Below are 24,289 nucleotides of genomic sequence, written 5' to 3' on the forward strand. Positions count from 1 at the left end.
GAAGCCCTCTGCCCATGCTCAGGAGGCGCCGCTCCTTTCCACAGGCAGCGCAGCTGTGACCCTTCCGCGCATGCTCAGTGCAGCCCCGGCCCCTCCCTCCAGGCCACGCCCCTGCGCTCCCCTCATTGGCGGGCGCTGGTGCGCGGGAGGCGCCTCCGAGGGTGGGGCGTCGGTGGGCGGGGCCAGCGGGCGCCTCGCAAGATGGCGGCGGCGGCGGGAGCAGCGGCCGTTGGAGGAGGAGGGGGCGCCCCCCTGTCGGCCCCCGCCGAGGCCCGCTTCTCCCTCGTGGTGGTCTTCGGCGCCGGCGGCGGACGAGGCGGGCTCCGCGCGGCGGTCCTGAGGGCCGTGCGAGACGGTGAGGGGGGCCGGGAGGGGGGCGGGAGAGGTGGGCCGCCTTTTCCCATCAGAGAACTGGGCCCCCCTCCTGCTATGGATCCGAACTTGTGTGTTTAGTAGGATCTGTCTTTATTTGCGTGTGTTTGTACGTTTGTTTTGTCTTCAGCCAAGTGTGTGTGTGTGGGGGGGGTCTACGTATATAGGTATCGTATTCTACAAATGCACTTTCTGTCTCGGGAAGTATATGCATATACAGGAAGCAAAGCAGTATTGGGTCATCATCATCATCATCATACCAGGATGATTCTCGCTCCTCTCAGAGTAACACTGACACTCGCTCATTGGAAACGTTTAGACATGAAGGCTTGTATATCTAAACTTAGCCATACAGGGAGAAGGAGGAAAAAGAGGAGGCCCGCTGGGAAAAATGGAGGCCACTGACTTGGCCCATTTGAGTAGGACTGATTTGCTGGATGCAACTTAGTGTTTTGTTAAGTATTTATTGAATTTGTATCCTGGCATCTTAATCTGTCTGGCAGCTTCAGCTTTCTTAAGCAGGTCAGCAGAAAAACTTATCTACTGCCTTGGTCTCCCACCTTTTTCTGCAAGGAGTGCATGGTTCACCCCCTCCTCCATTAATCCCTACAACAGCCCTGCAAGGTAGGCGAAGAGGCTGAGACCGACCCAGGGTCCCCCAGGGAGCTTCAGGATGGAGTGGGGATTTGAACCCTGATCTTCCATTTTTGCCATTGCAAAAAGATGGTGCCTAGGCATTCTCTTGCGGCAACCTCTGTTTAAGGTGCCCTTTGGAGGCTAGTTTATATATCTGAGTTTCTAACATTGCTGGCTGTGGTAACTTCAGAGCGGTTAAGAGTGCCTGACCAGGATGTGGAGACCACAGTTCAAATATCTGTTCAGCCTGAAACGATGACCTTGGCCCAGACACCCCATCTCTCACCCTGACCTGCCTCACAGGGTGGTTGTGTGGATGAAAGGGGTAGGGTGAGAACTATATCCATTACCTTGCACTCCTTGGAGGGAGAAAGGGCTAGAAATAGGAAGATGGGGAGCTGATTTCTATGGAGTCATACCCTTAGTCCACATAAATTAGTATTGCCTGCACTGACTGGCAGCATTGGATCTCCAGGGATTCAGGCAGGGATCTTTCTCATCCATTCCTGCAGATGCCGCTGGGGCTTGAATGCTTCCAAGGGCCTCCTGCTTCCAAGGCAGTCTCTCTGCTACTGAGCTCTGCCTTTATAAACCTAATGCAGAAGTCTACAAGCAAGATAAGATGAAAACATAAAACAGAAGAGCAGCAGAAGGCCGTTCTATTCAGATTGTTATTATGTCTGGTGCATAAGCTCTCCCTCTTTCTCTCTGTTTGAGATGAATTTTTATTTGCTTACAAAACAACCTCCTCCTCCCCAATTCACGTTAGGTAGCAAAGTTTTCCCAATCAAGAGGCTTGCAGCAATCAAAAATGAAATTAATTGTATACTCATCATATGCTGTCAGAATGTGGGATTTGCCAGGCTAGACTGGCAAGTTGTGTGTGTTTTTGTTTTAAAATTAAAATACAGTGGTACCTCAGGTTAAGTACTTAATTCGTTCTGGAGGTCTCTTCTTAACCTGAAACTGTTGTTAACCTGAAGCACCACTTTAGCTAATGGGGCCTCCCGCTGCCGCTGCGCTGCCAGAGCACGATTTCTGTTCTCATCCTGAAGCAAAGTTCTTAACCCGAGGTACTATTTCTGGGTTAGCAGAGTCTGTAACCTGAAGTGTATCTAACCCAAGGTACCACTGTAATTTCATGTAGGAAGGCAATTGTCCATCCAGGCTTAGCACAATTTCCGTATCATCTTGTTGGTTTTTCAAGAGCCTTCTTCCATATTGCCCATGTAAAAAAAAAAAGGTTGTCCTCTTGTGTTCACGCTTGAGAGTAGGTCCCTTTGGGATTGGCAGAGCTTGCTTCCAAGTAAAAATAAGATGCGAGTGCACAGCCACATGTGAATGTTACGTTGCTCCCTGTTGATGCTTCTTCCATTTTGAAAGCCTTTGATTTGAGCACTTTCCATTCAGGGCTCATTCCATGCAGCAAGGAGAACATACAGATGTTTGAGCATGAGTTGTGCTTGGGTTTAAATACCTCAGAGGGCTTTGTAGGAGGGTTAAAACCCAGAGAGAGAGAGAGCAGCTTTTGTCAGTTTTCTCTTTTTTTAAAAAAAAGGAGTGTATATTTGGCTCCTAAGAAATAGCACTTTGGGGGCTAAGAAGCTGTGTGTGTTTGCAAAGGGAGCAGGGCTCATTTGTGGCTTGGCTGAGGGAGCCGGGAAGAGAGCAAAGGAGCGGGGGCGAAATGGGGAGAGGAACCTGAAGCATGTGGGGTGGCTTGGTCTGGGGAGTGGCTTGCGGGGAGTCGGGCCTGTTCAGGAATGGGTGGCGAGCTGTGGGGAAGGTGGCAGAGTGAGGACAGTCGAGAACATGGCTCTAAAATCGGTGTTCCGGGTGTGCGGCACCCCCTTCAAAAGCACGAGACCTCCGGGCCACCCCCTGGCCCCCTTCCCCATCTCTGTTTGGCCTTCTTCCTCTGCTCTGGAGCATGCGGCACCTTAAACCTAGATTACAGTTGCCACAGAGGATCTAGGCACCATTCCTCCTACCAATGACCCAGTGATGAGGAAAGCTTCACTGCGACTGCACACTCTGTTGTGTGAGGCTGCAGTGGTTCTGGGACCCTTGTAAGTAGCTAAAAATTCAGAATGTGGCCCCTTTGCCCCAAAAGACCGTCCACCCCCAGCTGGAGGGTTCCAGGCGAAGAAGTGTCACTGCCTTTGTCACTGGAGTCACTCGAGTCTTTGCGATGGAGGCTGCGTCGCTGTGCCCTGGGGTTCAGGGGGGCAGAGCTCTAGTTGGCAAGTGAAACCCAGGCAGAGAGGCAAGTGCCATCCTGGCAGAATCCCTTCTCCTCTTAATTGCCCTCTGAGAGCTAATTGCTCTTAATTGCTCCTGCTCTGCCTCGCCATACCTGCAGGGCCTGCGTTTTGTTCAAGGGTGTGGCCCAGCCTCTTCCGCAAGGTGCATTGTGAGGTGGGAGCCAAGCACACCTGTTAGGGACACAGCTGGCTGCCGAGGCGAAAGGCGCTGCTTGCCTCAGAGGCTCCGCATCAGGTTGCACGCAGGGATTGGGTCCCCGAGAAGCTCTGGCCATGGAGAGAAACATTGCATTTGCCAGGGTTGTGCCCAGCTCAGTTCTGCTCTGAAGAATGTGTTGGTGAAGGCTGTCTTTCTGAATTCAGAGCTATGTGAACGTAAGAAGAACCTGGGTGCAGCAGGGTCAGACCAAAGAGAGCCCATGCAGACAGCCTCCTGTCCCCCCAGGGAAGCAGGACCAGAGTGCAGTGTGAGAAACTTAGATATATGTTAATTGCCAAATGGTACCTTAAACCTCAGTTGCAGTCGCCACAATGGAATGCCTGAGCGCCTTTTTTTGCAATGGGAATTATCATTCTTGTTATTCATTTAATTTCTGTATGGATTTATATTTTAAAGAAATAATCTCAAAGTGGTTGACAACACATTAGACCATCAAATAAAACAATCCACAATAAAACAAATTCAAGCTTCAAGGAAAATATTTCAGATCCTTCCCTAGGTGACATTCTGCTTTCTTCATATTTTTTTACCTGCTTAATTTATAGAGCTGCCCCATAGCAGAAGTGCTCTAGGAAGGCAGTGTGGCGTAGTGTTGCGAATGTCGGACTAGGACCTGGGAGATCAGGGTTCGAATCCCCACTCCGTCATGAAGCTCACTGGGGTTCCTTGGAGTCGGTCCCAGCTTCCTAGCCTGCCTCACAGGGTCACTGTAGGGATTAACTGAGGAGAGGGTGAACCATGGACTCTTTTCTCCAAAGTGGAATATACATGCAGTAAATGAGCTCTTCTGCTGACCTGCTTAAGGAAGCTGGAGGGACTAGCCAGATGGAGATGTGAGTTTCCAACCTGGTGCCCAGAGATCTCCATGTGGTCATCATTGGACCCTCGCTAGCGCAAAGCACACCTGATGCCTGGGCGATTTTTAACACTGCCAGCCTCAAGTCCTCCCAGTGGCCAATCTGAGACTCCGCTTGGGAAGCAGGACCTGAGAGCCACAGCAACTATCCCCCCTTGGGGTTCTCAGGGACTTCCATTCTGCTGCAGGCTGACTCTGATGTTGTGTAGCTTCTTTGCCTCATGCAATAGCAAATGCAGCCACTTCAAGATTCTCTGCAGCCATGAGGTCTAGAACCTTGTTTTCTTTTCCTAAAGGAAAGCAGAGGCTCTTGAATCCTGGTGTTGGCTGGATACCCAGGCCTGCCTTCTGGCTCTTCCTTCTCTCCTGCTGGCCCCGATCCAGAGGCTTCTTCATTCTGTGCAGGTTCAGGCTGATTTGGCTGGAGCCTTAAATGGGCAAAAGAAGCAGGCACCCCGTCCCCTTCTCTTTGCTCAGAGCAGGAGCCGGAGGCAATTCTGGGCTGGCTCCAGGGGCCTTCCCGGGCAGCTGACTCCTCCGGGACTCTGGCTGAGGGCCATCTGGGCATCTGGCTGGTTGCGTGGCTGACTCAGGAGACGTTCCTGGAAGGGATGAAGCACTCTGGGTCGCCCAAGGGGCTGCTTGGAAGCACCACTGAGCTGATGTGTCAGGATGCGTCACTCAAGGGGGCGGGGAGGAAGGCCGGAAGGCCAGCGAGAGGGAGCAGCTACAGGGAAAAGGTGCCCAAAGTGGACATTTGTATTTGGAGTCACTCTTCGCAACTGTGTGTGTGTGTTCAATGAACAAGGATAATAATAATGTGTTTTGTGCTTTTATATTATATTTTTATGTGGCAAACCGCCCTGAGGTCTGCGGATGAAGAGCGGTATACAATTTTTTTTTTATAAAATAAAAATTGTTGCTCTAGGCCAGCAGGGTAGGAGGGAATCAGAGCTGGGGAAGTAGATTCCTTTGTTCTGTGGAAAATTTGTGGGCCTGCCCCCATTTCTTTTAACTGGAGTGGATCGTTGTTTTGCAAATCAGCATTTTAAAGAAAGAAGATTGTATTTAAACCTTTGACATGCCACTTTCTAGCTGTTCCAGCACCTATGGGGCCAGCTTTGTGCCTCCTCGAGCCTGGTCTGTTAATGATGGAGCACCCCTATTCCCATACTCAAGCCCTGCTTTTTGTTGGATAGAGAGTCTAGGCCCTAGGACTTCCTTTGGTCTCATTTCGAGGCCTGCAGAGCTGCTGCCAGTCAGGGCAGACTGCACTGAGCTGCACGAACTAGAACTGAAGAGTTGGAAGGGTTCCCAAGGGTCATCTAGCTCAACCCCCTGCAATGCAGGGATTGCAACTAAAGCTTCCCAGTATAAGGCAACTCTTGATGTTCTTCAGGAAAGGGGGCAGCCGAAGAAAGAGATACAAGGGTGCACCCCACCCCCATAGTTGGTTCAACTATGTTGGTTCACCAGCATGTGGCCGGTGGCAGATGTTCCCCAGGGAATGCGGCCTCTGTTTGAAAAAACCCTGCAGGGGCCACCTTGGCCTTCTCCGCTTTGTTGCCAGGCTTCCTCTGACCGGACACCAAGCAGGAAGCAGCTGCAGCTGACCTCTGAGATCACTGGTGCTTTTTTCCCTTCCCCTTTTTGAAAAAGGAAAAGAGTCCCGGTTGGCGTGGAAGCGGAAGGGGGACGCTTCAAGAGAGCCTCAGACTCTTCTTCTTTTTTTCCTCCTCCTCCTCCTCCTCCTCGCTGTTAGGGATAGGAGTAGTCATCCTTTGTCTCACTCGCCATTTTAAGAGCTCAGAGCTGCAAAAAAACCTGCAGCTTTGATCCAGATGAGCCTCTGTAAGCAGCACCCATGTGAAACCTGATAATGGAGACGGGGCAGAAACATTGTTTTGGTTTCAGCAGAAATGGGGGAGAGGGCACCCACCTGCAACTCAGCCCCCCCCCCCATGGGTTGGAGGTGCTTTGAAGTCGGAGGCTCCTTGACCATAGGGGCTCCAGGCAGCAGCCTCCTGGGACAGGGCTTGTGGCGGAGGCTGGGTCTGTCTTAAGAACGCCAGAAGGGCCTGCTGGATCAGGCCAAAGGGGGCCCTTCAGTCCAGCATCCTCTCCTCAACAGAGGTCAGCCCGACGCCTCTTCCTGCAAACCCATAAGCAGAGCACTCTCCCCTCCTGTGGCTCCCACCAACTGGTATGCCTCCAGTGCTCGTGCAGTTTTCAAATCATATTTGTAGTAGGATCAGAGAACTGTAGAGTTGGAAGGGGACCCTGAGGGTCATCTAGCTGAACCCTCTGCAAGGCAGGAATATGCAGCTGTCCCATGCGCCAGGGATCAAACCTGCAACCTTGGTGTCGTCAGCACCATGCTCTGCAAACTCTGGATGTGCCTCTGCTAAAGCCAGACTCGCATGCCAAAAGGCTAACCTGGAAGGAAGGTGGGGTAACAGTCAGACCAGTGGGTCTCTGCTGTCTCCTGCCTTGTGAAGGCGGAGGCTGTGCTGGTTCCTCCCTTCCCGTCTGCCAGCTGAGCTCTCTCTTCTGGCTGCTCTTGCAGCAGCTGCAGGCAACCTCCAGGAGGTTGAGAAACTGGGACATTTCCTGGGAACTTGAGCCGCTCCTCTTGCTGGGGATAATTGGGGACCTTTGAGAGTTGGCGGAAACCTCTTTTTCCTGAACAGTTGCTTAATTTAAATACTGGCTGGTCAAAGGAGTATTTGCTAATAATTCTCTGAGCTGGTGGCTTTCTGACTCGCGGATGCCGTCTCCAGACGGAAGCTGGTGTTGGAGGAACACGTACCCTGTCTCATTGCCACGTAAGCCTGTGCAATAAGCTTACAAGACTTGTCTTTGCCCTCTGAAGTCAGCTTGCATAAGAGGGGACACCCCCCCCCCCGCGCGCATTGTAAGAGCGTGTCTCGGAGAAGCTGGGCACGGATTCCCCAGGCAGGGATTCTTTAATTGCAAGTACTGCATTGCCGGAGGTTGTGCTAGATGACCCTCAGGGTCCCTTCCAACTCTACCATTCTATGATTCTAAGTTTGGTGGGCGCCTTTCTTGCTGCTGGCCATCATATTTCATATTTGATGAATTATTGTATTTTAATATTTTGCTGGAAGCCGCCCAGAGTGGCTGGGGAAACCCAGCCAGATGGGCAGGTCTTAAATAATTTTTATATCAGTGGTTTCCAACAGTGTTAAAAACTCAGATATATAACTTAAATGCCAATACACCTTGCCTTAAACCTATGTTACGGTCGCCATTCCCCTCATAGGGTTTATTAACTTCATCATTATCATTTCTATAGCACTTTATATTTTAAAGAAAAAACCTTAAAGCGGTTAAGACATCAAATAAAACAATCCGGAATAAAACAAATTCAAGCATCAAAGAGAATATTTCACGTCCTCCTCTAAGTGACATTTGGCTTCCCCCATATTTATTTACCAACTTAATTCATAGAGCTGCCCCACAGCAGGAGGACTCTAGGAAGGCAGGGTGGTGTAGTGGTGAGAGCAATCAGAGTTTGAATCCCCACTCCCTCAGGAAACTCACTGGGCGGCCTTGGAGTCTGTTGCAGCCTCTTCGCCTTCCTCGCAGGGTCGTTGTAGGGATTAAGAGAGGAGTGGGGTGAACCATGGACTTGTGGGAGAAAAAGGTGGGAGATCATTGCTGTGAAGAAGCTCTTCTGCTGAGCTGCTGAAGAAAGCTGGAGATGTCATCTGTCAGTCTGGCGCCCAGAGATCTCCACAGGGTCCCAACTAATAGCAACTAATAGCAATAGCTAATATTGCAAAACGTGCCTGGCACCTGGGGAATTTTGAACACTGGTTCCAAAATGCTTTGGGGCTACAAGATCCTCCCCTCGGCCACCTCCCCTACCCCATAAAAAGCATTATTCAGAGTAGCGGTTTCCAAACCACTGAGGAAGATTATATGTACCCCAATAAAATTATACAGTAACAATTGCACAGTTATTCAAAACTCAGTTAAATTCGTTTTAGTTTAATTCAACAAGACTGAGGCACTGCTTTTCCAAGTTATTTACAGGGCTCTTTGCTACCACGCTCCATAACTACTTCAGTGTTCAGAAAACTCTGCCAATCCCACAGCCCCCTTTGTGTGTGGGCTCCTCATTCTCAGTCTTTCCCAGCCTCCTTCAAACAGCAGCAGCGGAATTTCTGGTTCCCCCCACCTCCATTTGGGATCTTGCCCTGTTACTGCCTGCGCCCTCGGGAACCCCATGCTGGTGGCTCTGGGCTCTGCTCAGGCGGCAAGCAGCATGCAGCCGCAGTGAAGACGCGCAAACACCCACGTGCCGCGCCAGGCCAGTTTCTGAGAGCTGCAGTCTTGCATCTCAGCTGACACCACCTGCGCTGGTCTTATGTAAGCTAGCAGGTCATGGGGGGGGGGGGAGAGGCATAAGAGACATTTTGGGGCCTCAGTGCCAGCAAAGCAAAACTCGCCTCCTTGTTCTGCGGGCTGAATGAACTTGTGGTTTCTTGTGGCCGGTCCTTGATCTTCTCATCTTGCCTTGTTGCTGTAGGCGCTTTGGAGAGAGAGATCCTCTTTGCCGTTATGGCTGTCTCTTGCAAAACTGAGCTGATGTGATCTCTGTGCCATACAGGGAGAAAGCTGTTGGGATGTTTGCCATCCGGTCCCTGTGAGGGAAGGGGGAGCTGTCAGCTCTGGTCAGCAGCTAAACACGTGGGGGATATGGTATTATTGTATTTTAATCTTTTGTTGGAAGCCGCCCAGAGTGGCTGGGGAAACCCTGCCAGATTGGGGGGGGGGGGGTATAAATAACAAAATAATAATTTGTTATTACATTGAACCCTCCAGATACGAACTTGATTCGTCCTGGGGGGTCTATACTAACCCTGCAAAGTCCATATCCGGAGGCACTGCTTCTGTGCACGCGCGTGGCACGATAGAGCGCTTCTGCGCATGCGTGGCGAAACCTGGAAGTATACATGTCAGGGGTTCAGGAGCAGAGGCGAGGGCAAGGGAGGAAACAGAGAGCGAGGGGGAGGAGGCAGAAGAAAAGATGAGTGATGACGACGACCCGAGATCTCCGAGTCTTTCCAGTGAATCAGAAGATTCACAGGAAGGAGCGCCAGTGGCCAGAGCAAGGGGGGAGCTTAGGGGGACACCACAGGAAGAAGGGTCCAGAGGGGGTTCAGAGAGCAGCAGTTGGAAATCGGGGCCAACGTCCCCAACAGAGCGCAGTGGAGAGGAAGGGCGCCAGGTATCGAGTTCCGGCGGCTCGCCGCAGGGGGGAGGGTATGAGTCAGGAGTGGCCACACCTCCATCGGAGAGCGAAGCAACGGTCAAGCGGAAAGTGGAAGGTTGGGCGCGCGCGCCAAGTTCAAAGGCACAGGAAGGCGGCACAGTAAGCAGCCCGGAAAGGGAGCCAGGTCCTAAAGCCCGCCGCAAGGAGACAGAAGGGTCCGGGGGGTCAGCGTCAGAAGCGTCCCGAAAGGAAGAGACCACGGGGGGCAGAGGGACCCAGAGAAGAACGGTCAGGCGGAAAAGGTGGAGTAAGGCTAGGGTATTAAGTTGGTGTACAGGGGGCGGAGACTCAGACGGAGCTTCGCCGGTCTAACCCATAAGACGTAGAGCTGCACGCAGCAGCTTGAGAATGGAAACTGTAACTCAATAAAGACTATTACAAAGTGACCGCTGGCTAGCGTGATCCTCTGTGAGCTAGGATCTGGAGCAGCTCTGACAATACACTTCTGGGTTTGCCGCGTTCGTAACTCGAAATTACGTTACCCGAAGGTAACATAACCCGAGCTACCACTGTGTTGTTGTTGTTTATTATCTTGAAGCAGCAAGAGTAGTACTCCGATGGCTGGGAAGAGATCCCAGAAGGTGGGAACCAAGGCACTGAAAAGCAGCAGAGGAATAAAAATTGGGGGAAGGAGCAGTGATAGAACCTCAAGATGCATAAGCTAATTCCCAAATGGTACCTTAAACCTCAGTTGCAGTCACCACAATGGAACGCCTGAGCGCCTTTTTTTTTGCGATAGGAATTATTAGTCTTGTTGTTCATTTAATTTCTGTATGGCTTTATATTTTAAAGAAATAATCTCAGAGTGGTTGACAACACATTAGACCATCAAATAAAACAATCCACAACAAAACAAATTCAAGCTTCAAGGAAAATATTTCAGATCCTTCCCTAGGTGACATTCTGCTTTCTTCATATTTTTTTACCTGCTTAATTTATAGAGCTGCCCCATAGCAGAAGTGCTCTAGGAAGGCAGTGTGGTGTAGTGTTGAGAATGTCGGACTAGGACCTGGGAGATCAGGGTTCGAATCCCCACTCCGTCATGAAGCTCACTTGGTGACCTTGGAGTCAGTCATGGCCTCTTCACCTACCTCAGAGGGCCGTTGTAGGAATTAATGGAAGGGGGAGTGAACCATAGAGTCCTTGGACAAAATGGGGGGGAGATAAATGCAGTAAACAAGTTCTCCTGCTCATAATTCTGGAGGGACCAGCCAGAGGGAGCACATTGGTGGCCACCTTCCCTGGTTCTTGGGGGCCAAGGGCTCCAGCCGCAGTGGCCCTCCCATGCTTGGCAGTCTGCTTAGCACCACTGTTTCTCTCCCTCCCTCTCTCCTCCAGGGATCCGTTCTTGGGACATCGACTTGACTGCCTGCAACCTGGACCAGCAGCTGAAGCTCTTTGTCTCCCGCCACTCAGCCACCTTCTCCGATATTGTGAAAGGTAAGGAGGTGGCAGAGGCACCTCCCCCGTCCCTCTGGCAAGGACTAGGGCCTCCCCACCTGCAAATGCCCTCCCTGCTCTCGGGCAGGCAAGCGTGTCGACAGTAGGCTCAGCCAGTCCCCGTGGGCATCTCCCCCCTCCAAGAATGAGCCAGCTGTGTCCTCAGATGACTCCACCCACCCACTCCGCCTGATGTAGAACTAATGTTGGAATTCTGGGCCAGGGAGGCTGGCAGGAGCCTCTGGGAAGCACCTGCTCCCTTCTTGGTCCGCAGGGCAAGAGCGTCTGCCTCCCTTCTCCTTTTGTGCAAGGGGAAGGCAAACCTTGTTTTTCTCCTGCACTGGAGACACAGAGGCCCTTGCTCGCAGGGCAAGGCTCAGGTATCAGGGTCAGAAACTCAGATATATAAGCTGATCACCAAATGGCACCTTAAACTGTTGCCACCACAGAACGTTTACCCTTATTTTTCATTTCATTTTTATGTCGCTTCATATTCTTATCTCTGCCTGGGTGTGGAGGCCCCTCAAGTTGCCCAGCATCACCTCCAGGGCCTGCTCCTTTGGCTGCCCCTGATATTTTGTCCATCAAAAGGGAGCCAGCGGCTTCTCGGCCAAGTGCCCAGCACCCTGATGGGACCCTTCCCCTCCTTCGCAGCAGGGGCAGTTTAATGTTTTCGGAGCTCCCAGCTGGCGTGATCGCCAGAAAGCTCAGGGCTCCAGTTCCACACTTTGGGACACTGCAGGCAGGCGTCTGAGTTGCAGCCACTTGGTTGTCGTCGGTCTGTCTCAAGAGACAGTGGAGTGTGTTTCTGGGGGTGAAGTCCAACAGCTGCATGAGCAGCACTGAAGGGACCTTTCCGAGGCACAAGCCTGGCCCATGTGTTTGGGGGTCCAGACAAGACCCCCATCTCGGCCCAGCTGATGGTGTCCAAAGGAAGGCAGAGCAAGACCCTGGGCACCAGCTTGGTTGCAGCAGTTGCTGGAAGGAGACGTACAAGGTGCCATCCCAGCCGTCTTTGGGACTCCATTCCGGATTTGTGTAGGGTTTGCTCCTGAGCCTTATCTTCTGAAGATACCCTGTGAGGTAGCAGAGATTTAGGACCAGAGTTTTGCTTCTCTGAGATGGACTCCCTTCCCTGGTGCACAAGCCCCACCTGCGGTTCCAGCCACTGCAACCCCACAAATTGATTGCTTGCCTCAAGCAGCCTTAAAATGGCCCCAGGGCCATTTTAAACTCCTCTTAATAGTTGTGCTGTGACCTTTGTGGGATCTACGGCTGAGAGACAAACCCTCTTCAGGTGCCTTCTGGTTTCTTGAAGCCTCTTGGCCAGAGATCTCACAGGACTGGGAGGAGGAAGAGAGAGAATCGAGCAGCCGGCCTTGCTGGAATCTGGCAGTGCTGCACTGCCACCTTCTGGGAAGATGGAGCCTTGCAGTGGGGAGCCCTCCCCTCCAGAACCGCTGCTTTCTTCGCCATTAAACATCAGGGAGAACTTTCTGAGGGTGAGGACTGTTCAGTAGCGGGGTGGACCCCTCCCCGGAGTGTATGTGGCGTATTCCCCTTCAAGATATCTGTCCTGGGTGCTATAACTGAGATTCCTGCATTGCAGTGGGTTGGGCTAGATGACCCTCGGGACCCTTCCAACCCCCTACAACGTAAAGGCAAATCATATATATATATATGATTATATATATCCCATTATGCACACACAGATTCAAACATTACAATGCAGCTTTGTCCACTGCCCTAATATCACAGAATGATCACTCCGATCCTCATTCCCACATCGCTGTCATGTTGGCTCGCCCAGTATGCTAAATAGGAACCCAGCTGCAAATTGTATTGCTAGGGTTCATTTGGAACGGCATTGAGAGCCAGGCTGTCTCTATCACCATGCCGCTATGTGAATCTGTGGTGCCTTGCAGGAGGTTGGGCTAGATGGCCCTTGGGGGTCCCTTTCAGCGCCTCCCTTTCAACTCTGTCGCCTCGTTTTCCCTCCCCAGGACAGCGGGCTTTGCACCACCGCGGAGAACTCCTGGAGACGCTGGTGCTGCTGAACCCTTCCGACAAGTCCATCTGCAATGAGGCGAGTTGCCAGAAGATGCTGCCGCTTGAGGGCAGAAGGCTCTGGGCTTGGGTCCTGCTTGCGCTTTCTTCCCCTTGACCACTGTGAGAACAGGGTACCGGGCTCGATGGGGCCCCTTTGACCTGATCCGGCAGCCAGGCTTTTGTGGAACCTCCAGGTCCAGAGGCAGTCTATCTGGATCCCTGGGTTCTTAAGAGGGTATTTGGCCATTGCACGAAGAGGACGGTGGGCCCCCTTTGGGTGAACCGGAGAGCCCAACTCCAGAGAACATGAATGGGTAAAATCCTGCTTCTGAAACGGGTCTTGGGGCCTGCATGGTACACCCACGCCAGCTTTGCATGGCACTGGAGAGTCCGTTGACTGTTCCCAGGGCCTGGAAATAGGAATACCCAACAAGGCTCTAGAGTCTTTTCCGGCACTGCAGGGGGTTGGACTGGATGACTCTCAGGGTCCCTTCCAACTCTACAATCCTGTGGTTCTGTTGACGGAGGGTGGCTGGAAATAAGCCCCAAGAGGCTGGAAATCTGAGGGCCTTCCCTCTGAGGCCTGACTTTCTCTCTCACCCTGCAGCTCTGCAACCTGGTCACGGACCCTTCGCGCCACAAGCTGCTGATCTTTGCTGGGCCCTGCATCGAGGAGACGGGGGAGCTGGTCCTGCAGACGGGCACGTTCTCCTTGCGAGACTTCATCCAGGTCTTCGCCGACAAGGAGGTACGTCTCCCCAGCAGCAGCCAGGAGCAGCAGGGAGGAGTCAGCCGGTGATGCTGGATGGGCTGGGGTGGCAAAAGCGGGAAAGGGCTGGCAAAGACCCTCCCCTAAATGAATCCTTCCAAACTGGGCAGGAAGTGGTTGGTGTGGAGGCTGTTACTCTGACCAGACAGCGGAAGACCAGAGAGGAAGAAGGATGCTCTGGGCCTCATTTTACTTCCTTTTTCATTAGAAGTACTGTAACTATACAACCTTTAGAAGACACCTGAAGTTTCTACTTTGAATGTTTTCTTATGCCTTTGTGTATGCTGGAAGCCACCTAGAGTGGCTGGGGCAACCCAGTCATCATTAAGTTGTGATGTTAATAGTCATCGTCGTTGTTGTTATACCACCATGTGCATCTGGCTGGGTTTCCACAGCCACTCTGGGCAGCTCCCAGCAGAATAGTAAAAACATGGTAAAACATTAAAAACCTTCCTATACAGGGCTGGCTTCAGATGACATCTAAAAGTCAAATAGTTGTTTATTTCCTTGACATCTGATGGGAGGGTGTTCCGCAGGGTGGGCGCCACTACCGAGAAGGCCTGGTTCCTTGTAACATCACTTCTCGCAGTGAGGGAACCAGCAGAAGACCCTTGGAGTAGGACCTAGTGTCCGGACTGAATGATGGGGGTAGAGACGCTACTGGAAGGGGCAAGGTGTTTATTCCAGTGTGGGAATTCACCAATAGAAGAGCTGAAAGGAGAAAGATTTTGGAAGACTTTCTGGGTGACTCTTCCAACTGGAAAATGAACCCCAAATGATTGGCATTATTTATTTATTTAACCCCACCAATCTGCCTGGGTTTCCCCAGCCACTCTGGGTGGATTCCAGCACATATAAAAATTGTAATGAAACATCAACCATTAAAAACTTCCCTGTATAGGGCTGCCTTCAGATGTCTTCAAAAAGTTTCATGGTTGTTCAGCTGACGTTTGATGGGAGGGTGCCACCACTGACAAGGCCCTCTGCCTGGCTCCCTGTTGCTTCACATAATTGCAATGAGGAAACCCTCCAGAAAACCCTCAGCTGGACCTCTGTGTCCAGGATGGACATTTGGGATGGAGACACTCCTTCAGGTACACAGGGCGGAAGCCAATTAGGACTTTTAACGGTCAGCACCGACACTTGGTGTTCTCGGAAGCGTATTGGGAGCGAGTGACGTTCCTTTAGTGTTATGTGGTCACTACAATATATGGTGCATAGTGCACTGACACCTCTCTCTCTCTTTTGCCAGGTTGGGGAATTGCTCAGCTCTGCAGACCCATCTGCCAGGACCAGCCTGACGGTCATTTGCCCGGACTTTGGGGAATGGAAAGCTTCCCGGCTGGGTCAGCACAACCTGTTGGACTTCATTGACCTTCGCTTCAACCCGGGCCCCGTGCTGCCCGAGATGGAGGGCCTGCAGGAGTTCCTGGAGTACCTCTCGGAGTCGCTGGACCCCCCGTCGCCCTTTGACCTCCTGGAGCCACCCAGCACCGTTGGATTCCTGAAGCTTTCCCGCCCCTGCTGCTATATCTTCCCTGGCGGCAGGGGCGACTCGGCCTTCTTTGCCGTCAACGGCTTCAACATCCTGGTCAATGGTGGCTCCAACCCCCGCTCGTCCTTCTGGAAGCTGGTGTGCCACCTCGACCGCATTGACTCCATCTTGGTGACGCATGTGGGCACTGACAGCCTACCTGGCGTCAACAGCCTGCTGCAGAGGAAGCTGGCCGAGATGGAAGAGGATCCCTCCTCGCAGGGTTCGCCAAACGAGGACTCCGTGAAGAAGCTCATCTCCCCAGAGCTGGGCGTTGTCTTCCTCAACGCCTCCGAGAAGCTGAAGACCATTGCGGGTGACTCAGGCGTCCTGAAGAGCTGCGACGAGGCCAGCCTGGCGCTCCACTACCTGGACAAGCTGGGCATCCAGCCCAGCCCACTCTGCAGGGACGGCGGCCCCAAGGTGGAACCCACCGTCCTCTTCCAGAAGATGGGCGTCGGGCGCTTAGATATGTACGTCCTGAACCCGGTGAAAGGCAGCAAGGAGCTGGAGGGCCTGATGCAGCACTGGTGCGGCAACGGCTGCCCCCAGGGGCTGGAGCTGCCCCTGCACTGCGCGACCTCCATCTGCGCCCTCCTGGTCTGGCACCCCATCAGCCCCACAGAGAAGATCGTCCGGGTCTTGTTCCCCGGCTGCACGCCCCAGAGCAAGATCCTGGAGGGGCTGGAGAAGGTCCGGCACTTGGAGTTCCTCAAACATCCGGTGGTCACCCAGAAGGACCTGGAGTCAGGGTCCTCCTCCCCACAAAGCCAGCAGAAGAGGACCACCAGCCAGGAGAGCCTGAAGTCCGGCTCCAGGCTGAGCCTCCCAGAGCCCAAGGAAAGGAGGGAGGCAAAGGCGGCAGGCACCAGAGAGCACCCTATGGTGCCCAGCGAGACCTCAAAGGGCAGCCTGGAGGAGGAGCAGGTCAAGGAGACTCGTACCAAGGTGGAGCCGTCTTCTGCTGTGAGGCCCAAGCAGCTGAAGGAGAAGCCAGTGGCCAAGAAGGACACAAAAAAACTCTTGCCAAAGAATGACGCTGCCCCCCCAGGAAAGGTGCCCAAACGGGAGGCGAAGGTGGATCCCCCCAGGAGGGAGACGGCGGCCAAGAAGGAGGAGAAGGCATCCGTGAGGCAGCCAAGTCGGGAGCTGAGGAGGTCAGCTAGCGCGGAAGCCAAGAGGCCCCCCACCAAGATGGGCAGCTTCAAGAAGACCCTCCCCAGCCTCAAGAAGGAGGCGGAGAAGCCGAAAACCCAGCATTTGAAAGAGGCTCCTCTCAAGATGCCCAGCGGCGCCAAGGGGGCAGCAGGTGGCCTCTCAGACGGGTCCAAGTCGTCAACAGAGAATGGGGCGAGGGAGGACTCTCGGCCAGAGGTCCTGGGGGCTGAGTCGACAGACGAGGGCATCACTACAGCGGAGAGCGAGCTGGAGCCATCGCCGCTGGAGTGTCCCGGGAACGGGGTGCTGGCAGCCCAGAACGGCCTGTGCACGGGGGGAGACCCTGAGAGCCCCCAGCCCTTCCGGCACCTGGAGGCCAGCTCTCCGCTGAGGGGTGCAGGCCCCCCATCGCCACTGGCTAAGACCCCCAAGAGTGAGCGGAGCGTCAACTTTGAGCAGACCCCCACGGGCACGCAGGCAGGGCTCCACCCCGAGGGCGAGGAGGCTTGCGGCAGCTCCGAAGAGAAGACCCTGGAAATGATGTCTCCGGCCAGCTCAGGCCCGGCCAGCGCCAGGCACACTCCTTTCCACCAGTCCCCCGTCGAGGACGTCGTCATGGCCGAGGAGCCGGCGGCCCTGACCAACTCCTGGCACCCGGACGGCTCTGCCACTGGGCTCCGTGTTTCGCGGGACAGCTCCAGCTCCTCGCAGGAGAAGCCATCAGGATGCCTGTCACCCGGCCTCATCCGCGATGACCTCCCGGACGTCTCGCCCACCATCACCACGCCCTCACTGCCGGCCGAAGTGGGCTCGCCGCACTCCACCGAGGTGGATGAATCCCTCTCCATGTCCTTCGAGCAGGTCTTGCCACCAGTCAGCGAGTTCCAGGAGGAAGCAGAGAACGCCCGCCCGGGGGGACTCACCCCAGAGCCGGACGTGGGCAAAGGTGGCCTATCCTTGCCCGTCCGGCCCTGCCACCCGCATCACGCCCAGTGCTTGGACAGCCACTCCCTGGCACGGCGCGCCCGCCGCTCTGACTCACCCCATGATGTGGACCTCTGCCTGGTGTCCCCATGCGAGTTTGAGCACCCCAAGTCGGAGCGCTCGCCCTCAGCCAACTTTAGCCCCCGGGACATGTCGAACAGCAGTGACTTCTCCCAGGAGCTGACGAAGCCGCTGGTGGGCCAGCGAAAGGGCCCGCGGAGCCGCAAGCCCTACCCCCTGGCCGATGAGACCCCACCCACGTCACTCAGCGAGTCGCTGCCCACCCTCTCGGACTCTGACATCCCGCCCGCCACAGAAGAGTGCCCTTCCATCACGGCGGATGGCGGGCTGGACTCGGACGACGACCCTGAGAACCTGGTGCGGGCTCGCGACCCTCTTCCGGCCGCCCTGAAGGACCCCCTCCCGCTCCCTGCTCAGCCGGGCATCTGCATGGTGGACCCTGACCGAGAAGGGGCGGCCAAGGGCAAGAGGCCGGCGACCCGGGTAGGCTCTGCTCCGCCCAAAGCAGACTCAGCCCCCAGAGGCGCAGCCCACAACAGCAGCCGCATCAAGCCTTCGGCCAGCATTGGGGAGAGAGCCCGGGCGCCCGCTCTGAGCCGAAGTGAGTCAGCTGCCTCCCGTGCCAGTGGGGACCACTGGGCATCTCTTGGACAGCGGCCAGCAAGCAGCAGGCCGTCCTTGGGGGCAGGCAGAGCATGTCCTGCAGGTAAGAAGAGGAGGGACGGGAAGGGATGGAAGGATGGATCTCATCAGCCCCAAGCACAGGGCCAGGAGGGTGCCCGGATCAGGCCTTGTCCAGATAAACAGGGAGGCAGGTTTTATCTCCACCCAAATTGTTTTGAATCTGTGTACTTCAGGTGAGGAGCCAAACAGGCTCCCTGGTCCCTTGGGTGGTTCTCGATCTCTGTGTTCTCTGCAAGAGCCTAGCAGCCCCTCGTGGGAGCCCCAGAGCGGCCCTCTCCCTTTAGGGACTCCATGTTGTGATGCACATGGGCAGCAGAGAAGAAAAGTCCTTTTTCCCGTGTGCAAATAGCTGGGTTAAATTCTGATTTTGCAGCCGTTCCTTTGTGTTTGTGCTGCATCCAGTGGAGGGTGGGGGCATCCCAGCCGGTGTCTCCCCTCCATGCCCACCTTGCAGCCAACGCTCCCCATTTTTCTCCCGTCCCCCAGGTGCCAGGCCCAGTTCCGTGCGGCCCCCCGTCTACCTGGAGCTGGCCTACATCCCGGGCTCAGCGAGTGCCCAGTGGGTGGACGAGGACTTCTTCCGCCACGTCCGGTCGCAGTGCTACGTCATCAGCGGCGAGGACCACGTCAAGGAGGGCGTCATGCGGAGGATCTTGGACGCCCTCCTGGCCGGGAAGCAGCACTGGGCGCATGACACCCAGGTGGGCAGGGTGGGCAGGGCCAGTGGGTTGCTTGCCATAGGCCATCTCGGGGCCTGGAGATCCCACTGGGGTCTTGTGCTGCCGGCCAGGAACCTCCCTGGGATCGAGGCCCTCCTATGCCGAGGATGCTCTCTAGCGGGACTCGTTTGGCGCCCACTGAAACCAGGGCGGCATTCAGGGGCAGGGTTAGAGAATGGGTAACATGGCAAGCAGGGGGCCAGGAGGCAGCTAGGCACTGCCAGGGGGAGAGCGGCTGCCTTCTCTTTTTGTGCCAGGGAAGGCAAACCTTGTTTTTCTCCTGCGGTGGAGACACAGCGACTTTTGCTTGCTGGGCAAAGCCCAGGATTAGGGTTAGAAACTCAGAAATATAAGCGAATTGCCAAATGGTACCTTAAACTGAGGTGGTGCTTCTACCACACTCCTTTTTTTTTAACAGTGAAAATTATTGTTATATTGTTTTTCATTTCTGTATCACTTTATATTTTAAAGAAAAAACATAAAAGCGGTTTACCACTAGGGCTGGGCGTTAATCTGGTTTTCAACATCGGGAGACATCACCAGCTAAACATCACAATATACTGATAGACCACAATGTCTGAAATAAGGATGGAGCTGGCTTCACGGGTTTTTCTACATTGTGATTTTTGTATAGCAGACGCACACAAGATTCACAATATATTGCCAGGTCAAAAATTATGAAACCAATAACACAGTATGGACTTGAAACTAGTTTTGGACGATATGTCAATATATAGGTATATAAAGGGACCCCTGACCATTAGGTCCAGTCGTGGCTGACTCTGGGGTTGCAGCGCTCATCTCGCTTTATTGGCCAAGGGAGCCGGCGTGCAGCTTCCAGGTCATGTGGCCAGCATGACTAAGCCGCTTCTGGCGAACCAGAGCAGCGCACGGAAATGCCGTTTACCTTCCCGCCGGAGCGGTACTTATTTATCTATTTGATGTGCTTTCGAACTGCTAGGTTGGCAGGAGCAGGGACTTAGCAACGGGAGCTCACCCCGTCGTGGGGATTCGAACCACCGACCTGATTGGCAAGTCCTAGGCTCTGTGGTTTAACCCACAGCGCCACCCTCGTCCCTATGTCAATTTATTGGCCAGGCCTATTTACAACACATTGAATCATAAAATAAAACAACCCGGAATAAAATAAATTCAAGCATCAGGGAAATATTTCACATCTCTAAGGGAAATTTTGCTTTCCCCATATTTATTTACTGACTTAATTTATAGAGCTGCCCCATAGCAGAAGGACTCTAGGAAGGCAGCGCGTTGCAGTGGTTAAGAGTGTTGGTACGAGGATGTGGGAGATGAGGGTTTGAATCCCCACTCCATCATGCAGCTGCGACTGACCTTTGAGTCAGTCACAGCCCGTTCACCTACCTCACAGGGTCGTTGTAGAGATTAGCGGGCGAGGGGGTGAACCATGGGCTCCTTGGGATAGAAATGCAAGAAATAAGCTCTTCTGCTAACCTGCTTAAGAAAGCCAGAGGGGCCAGCCAGACGGAGATGTCGGTCGCCAGCTGGTGCCCAGAGATCTTTGCAGGGTCACACTTGAGGTGGGATTTGAACCCTGTTCTCCCAGCTCCTACTCTGATATTTTCACCCCTCACTGCCTTCCTAGAGCACTTCTGCTATGGGGCAGCTTTATAAATTAAGCAGGTAGATAAATACAGGAAAAGCAAAATGTCCTTGAGAGAAGGATCTGAAATATTTCCCTTGAAGCTTGAATTGGCTTCATTCTGCACTGGTGCCTGGCAGATTTCCAGCACTGCTCCCTCCCAGCGACGTTGAGGTCTAGAACCTTAGGCTTGCACACAAAAGCCGATGGTTGGCAACTTCTGCGTTGTTGCCTTGGGAGGGTGGTTTAGTGTTTGAAGCCGCCTTGCCGAGAGGGAGGGCAAAACTCCTGTGGCCAACAGACGCTCACCCTCTTCCTTCCTTCCTCCTCCCTGCCAGGTGACCCTGATCCCCACCTTTGACTCCCTGGTGATGCATGAGTGGTACGCAGAGACGCTGGAGCGACAGCAGGCGCTGGGTGTCACCGTCCTGGGCAGCAACAGCATGGTGGCCATGCAGGATGAGACCTTCCCAGCCTGCAAAGTGGAGTTCTGAAGCCTCCCTCTCCCCCTTGGGGCACGTCTGTGGGGGGAATGGGAGACGAGAGGGACCTCTGTGGGTACTGGGGGGCAGGGGTAGAGACTCCCCACCCCACACTAAGACACTTCCAAAGCCCTCCCAGCAAACCTTACCCACACTGTTCTGTGTCTGGTCTGTTTGCATGTTTCGCCCCTTCACCCCCCGAGCTTCTAACCCTGGTCAAGCGCAGAGATTTAGGATTTGGGGAGCTGTGGTGTTTGGCCAGCAGCCCCACCCCAAAAGGCCTATGGCCAGGCATTCCTAGCCTGGGGTGGAGGGTGGGGTCTGCTCTGACAAGAAGCAGAGTGCAGGGGGCCCTCCTCAAAAATCCGCCTGGAGGGTGGTCAGTTTACCTGCAGGACCCTTTTTTAAAAAGAAAAACTTTTTTTTAAAAGAGTGAAACCGGGTCTTTGGGGGCGGTGTGTATGTCTGCTTATTTTAAGAGGCAGCTCCGATTCCCCAGTTTGGGGTCCTGGTAGGGAGCTGTTTATTTCCACTGGGGGGGGGGAGGTGTGCTTGGCTTTCTGAGGTCACTCCCTGCAACAGCGCCCCCCCCTTCCCTTAAAAATATCCCATCTCCTCCTTGGGGCTGACTCTCCATCCTACCCTTTTAAAATCTGGTTGGGCCCATAGCCGATGCTTCCTCTTGGGGGGTCTGGAGCCAAAATTCCCCCTGGAATTGATCTCTCTCTCTCTCTCTCTTGGAGATCCCCTTTCCCCTACCCCCCTCAAAACACCCCCCCCCAATTTCTTCTACCTCTTTATGTTGAACGCCAGCAGTGTGTTGTGTTGCGTTTCATCCCGAGGCCTGTCTTGTTCATCTCGGGATGCATTAATCCACAAAGACTACTCTGTAAAATCCAGCCAAAGCACACCCCTTTCCAAAAAACCTTCTCCCCCCACTAAAAATACCACCTCCCTTTTTCTCACTCCCTTAATGTTTGAAGGAGCACCAGGGTGGGGTGGCAGAACGTGCCCCCTCTCCCCTTGCAAAATGTGACACTAAACTTATGTTTCTTTTTTTTTTAAGGAAGGAAAAGGTGCGGGTTTTCCACCCCCCTTTAAATGTGCGTTTTTTTCTATAAAAAAGACAAAAAAAGCAAACAAAAAACAACCATATACAAAACAGTTAATGTATTGAAAGTTTTTTTGTCCTCTCCCCCCCATAATTTATAGGATCACTTTTACATCTTCCTGGCTGGGCACAGCAGCAGGCGGGAGTCAAGGGGTGCAGCGTAGAAGAAGGAAACCCCCTTTTCCCCTCCCGTCCTCCTGCCCCCCAACCAGGACAGGCACTGTGTTCCAGTCCTGTGTGGTGTGTGTTTAGGACGGTCTTCACCAACCCTGGTGCCCCTGGTGGGGGGATATTTTGGGGCACTGATGAGAGTTTTATAGGGTCCCCCAAGACCCTGGGTTGGGGGCCACGGTTGGTTTAGATGAAACGTGTTTTTTGTGGGGAGCGGGGTAAGTTGAGAATGTTTTTCGCCACCTTTAGTGCTTTATACATACATATATATCTATATATGTATATATAGATATCTCTGTTCTGCTTAGTTGGAAGCCCATTGGGAAGAGCAGAAAGGTCATGGGACGGAAGAGGCAGCCGGCACCCGACCGGCCCCCCAACTCTTAGGAGGGCACCACTCTTGGGGGGGGCTGAGCCCTTTTCTATGCTCTTCACTCTCTCTCACCCTCACCTTTGTAGCCGTTGACACACTCCAAAGCCATGTGACCCGCTCACGAGTTGCCGTGTCCATCCACACCCGGAATTGCAGAAGTGAAGAAAAAAAAACACTGTGTTGGAACCTCTTTAGAAAAAGCAAAACCCTGAGGGGTAAAAGAGATAAAAGGTGTTAGACTTCTTTCTGGCCGCTGTGTCCTTCTTCCACTGCGTGGGTTTGTGTCCCCTGAGTCAAACTCTGACTGTGACCCTCTTCTGGACCTTGCAGGGGGGGCTCACGTCCCTCTCGGCAGCGGACCCCTCTGAACGCCAGCTAATCAGCGGCTCGGAAAAGCCCCAAAAGACAGCAGCTGGATTTATTTATTCATTTGGGGCAGCGGTTCTCAATAGATGGTCTGCGGACCCGGAGTCCACCCAGGGTGGTCTGCACCACCATTCACATAACAAAAATGACCATAGGGAGATTGAAATGTTTAAAAGTAGGGGGTCCGTGGCCTGGCATTTGAAAAACGGGGTCTGCAGTACTTAGCTAATTGGAAACCAGTGTTTTGGGGTGTTTGCACTCCGCTCTTCAGGCAGAAGGGTCCGTTTCACAGGCTTGTCATCTTTAACAAATCCTCTGCACCACAAAGAAAGAGAGACAGGGAGGGAAGAGGAAAATGAAAACTATAAAACCAAAACCAGAACTCGGGCACAGGGTTTGAAACAGCTGTTCTGATAACGGCCGGTTGGCACAGTCCAGGAGCAGGAGGTCCCTGTGTTTCCGAGGGGTTGGGCTAGATGTCCCTTGGGGGTCCCTTCCAGCTCTGGGATTCTAGCAGGTACTTTGACCCAATTGATGGAGGCAGCCTTGCTGCTTCCCACCTCTCTCCCACTGAGGCGGAAGTGTCCGGAGCCTGAAATGTCCCAGGCCCCAAATACCAGAAAGCCTGTCTCCTTCCCTGCAGACCTGGGAGTTGAGATCAGCAAGCCCCCCCCCCCCTTTTCTCCCTGGCGTTGGGAACAGTCTTTCCAAGGCCTGCACAGTTCTTGCTAGGGCGAGGCGTTGCGCCCCACCCTGGGTGATCAATGTGACAGCAGTAATCGGAATCTCCCTAACACCGTCTCTGCCTGCGAATGGGAAACAGGTTTGGGGGCTTCCCAATATCGAAAGGTGGGGATGGAGGGCAGGTCTAATCGTCTTGGCCATTTTCTGGAATTGACAGGTCCTGCGAACCTACGGAGAGCCCAAGGGGCCCATCCAACCTGGGCGTATCAATGTCATGACATAGCAGCCTGTGGACGCAAAATATAAAATAAAAGGATTTCATCAAAATGTTAGGCACCCATAATAAAAAAGGACAAGCCCAAGGAGTAAAAAGAGGCAAAGCTGCAATTAAAACTGGCTTTTGAGGTGGGAGAGCGGGGGGATGCGACTGGTGTCCCTAGGGGAAAAGCCTCTCTGCACATTTTTAGGGCCAAATG

General features: G+C 53.6%; 1 protein-coding gene across 1 annotated transcript; it reads left to right on the forward strand.

The window, feature by feature from the left end:
• Nucleotides 1-201: 201 nt before the first annotated feature.
• MAP1S (microtubule associated protein 1S) lies at nt 202-23,006 on the forward strand (the record flags this gene model as incomplete). Its single annotated transcript, XM_082206954.1, has 7 exons — nt 202-355; nt 10,989-11,090; nt 13,094-13,176; nt 13,747-13,887; nt 15,161-18,311; nt 18,776-18,990; nt 20,965-23,006. The coding sequence occupies 7 exons, from the start codon at nt 202-204 to the stop codon at nt 21,118-21,120; spliced, it is 4,002 nt and encodes a 1,333-aa protein (XP_082063080.1). The 3' UTR covers nt 21,121-23,006.
• Nucleotides 23,007-24,289: the final 1,283 nt, after the last annotated feature.

This window comes from Podarcis vaucheri (assembly GCF_965113315.1).
Source record: "Podarcis vaucheri genome assembly, chromosome: 18".
In the NCBI taxonomy this organism is placed as follows: domain Eukaryota; kingdom Metazoa; phylum Chordata; class Lepidosauria; order Squamata; family Lacertidae; genus Podarcis; species Podarcis vaucheri.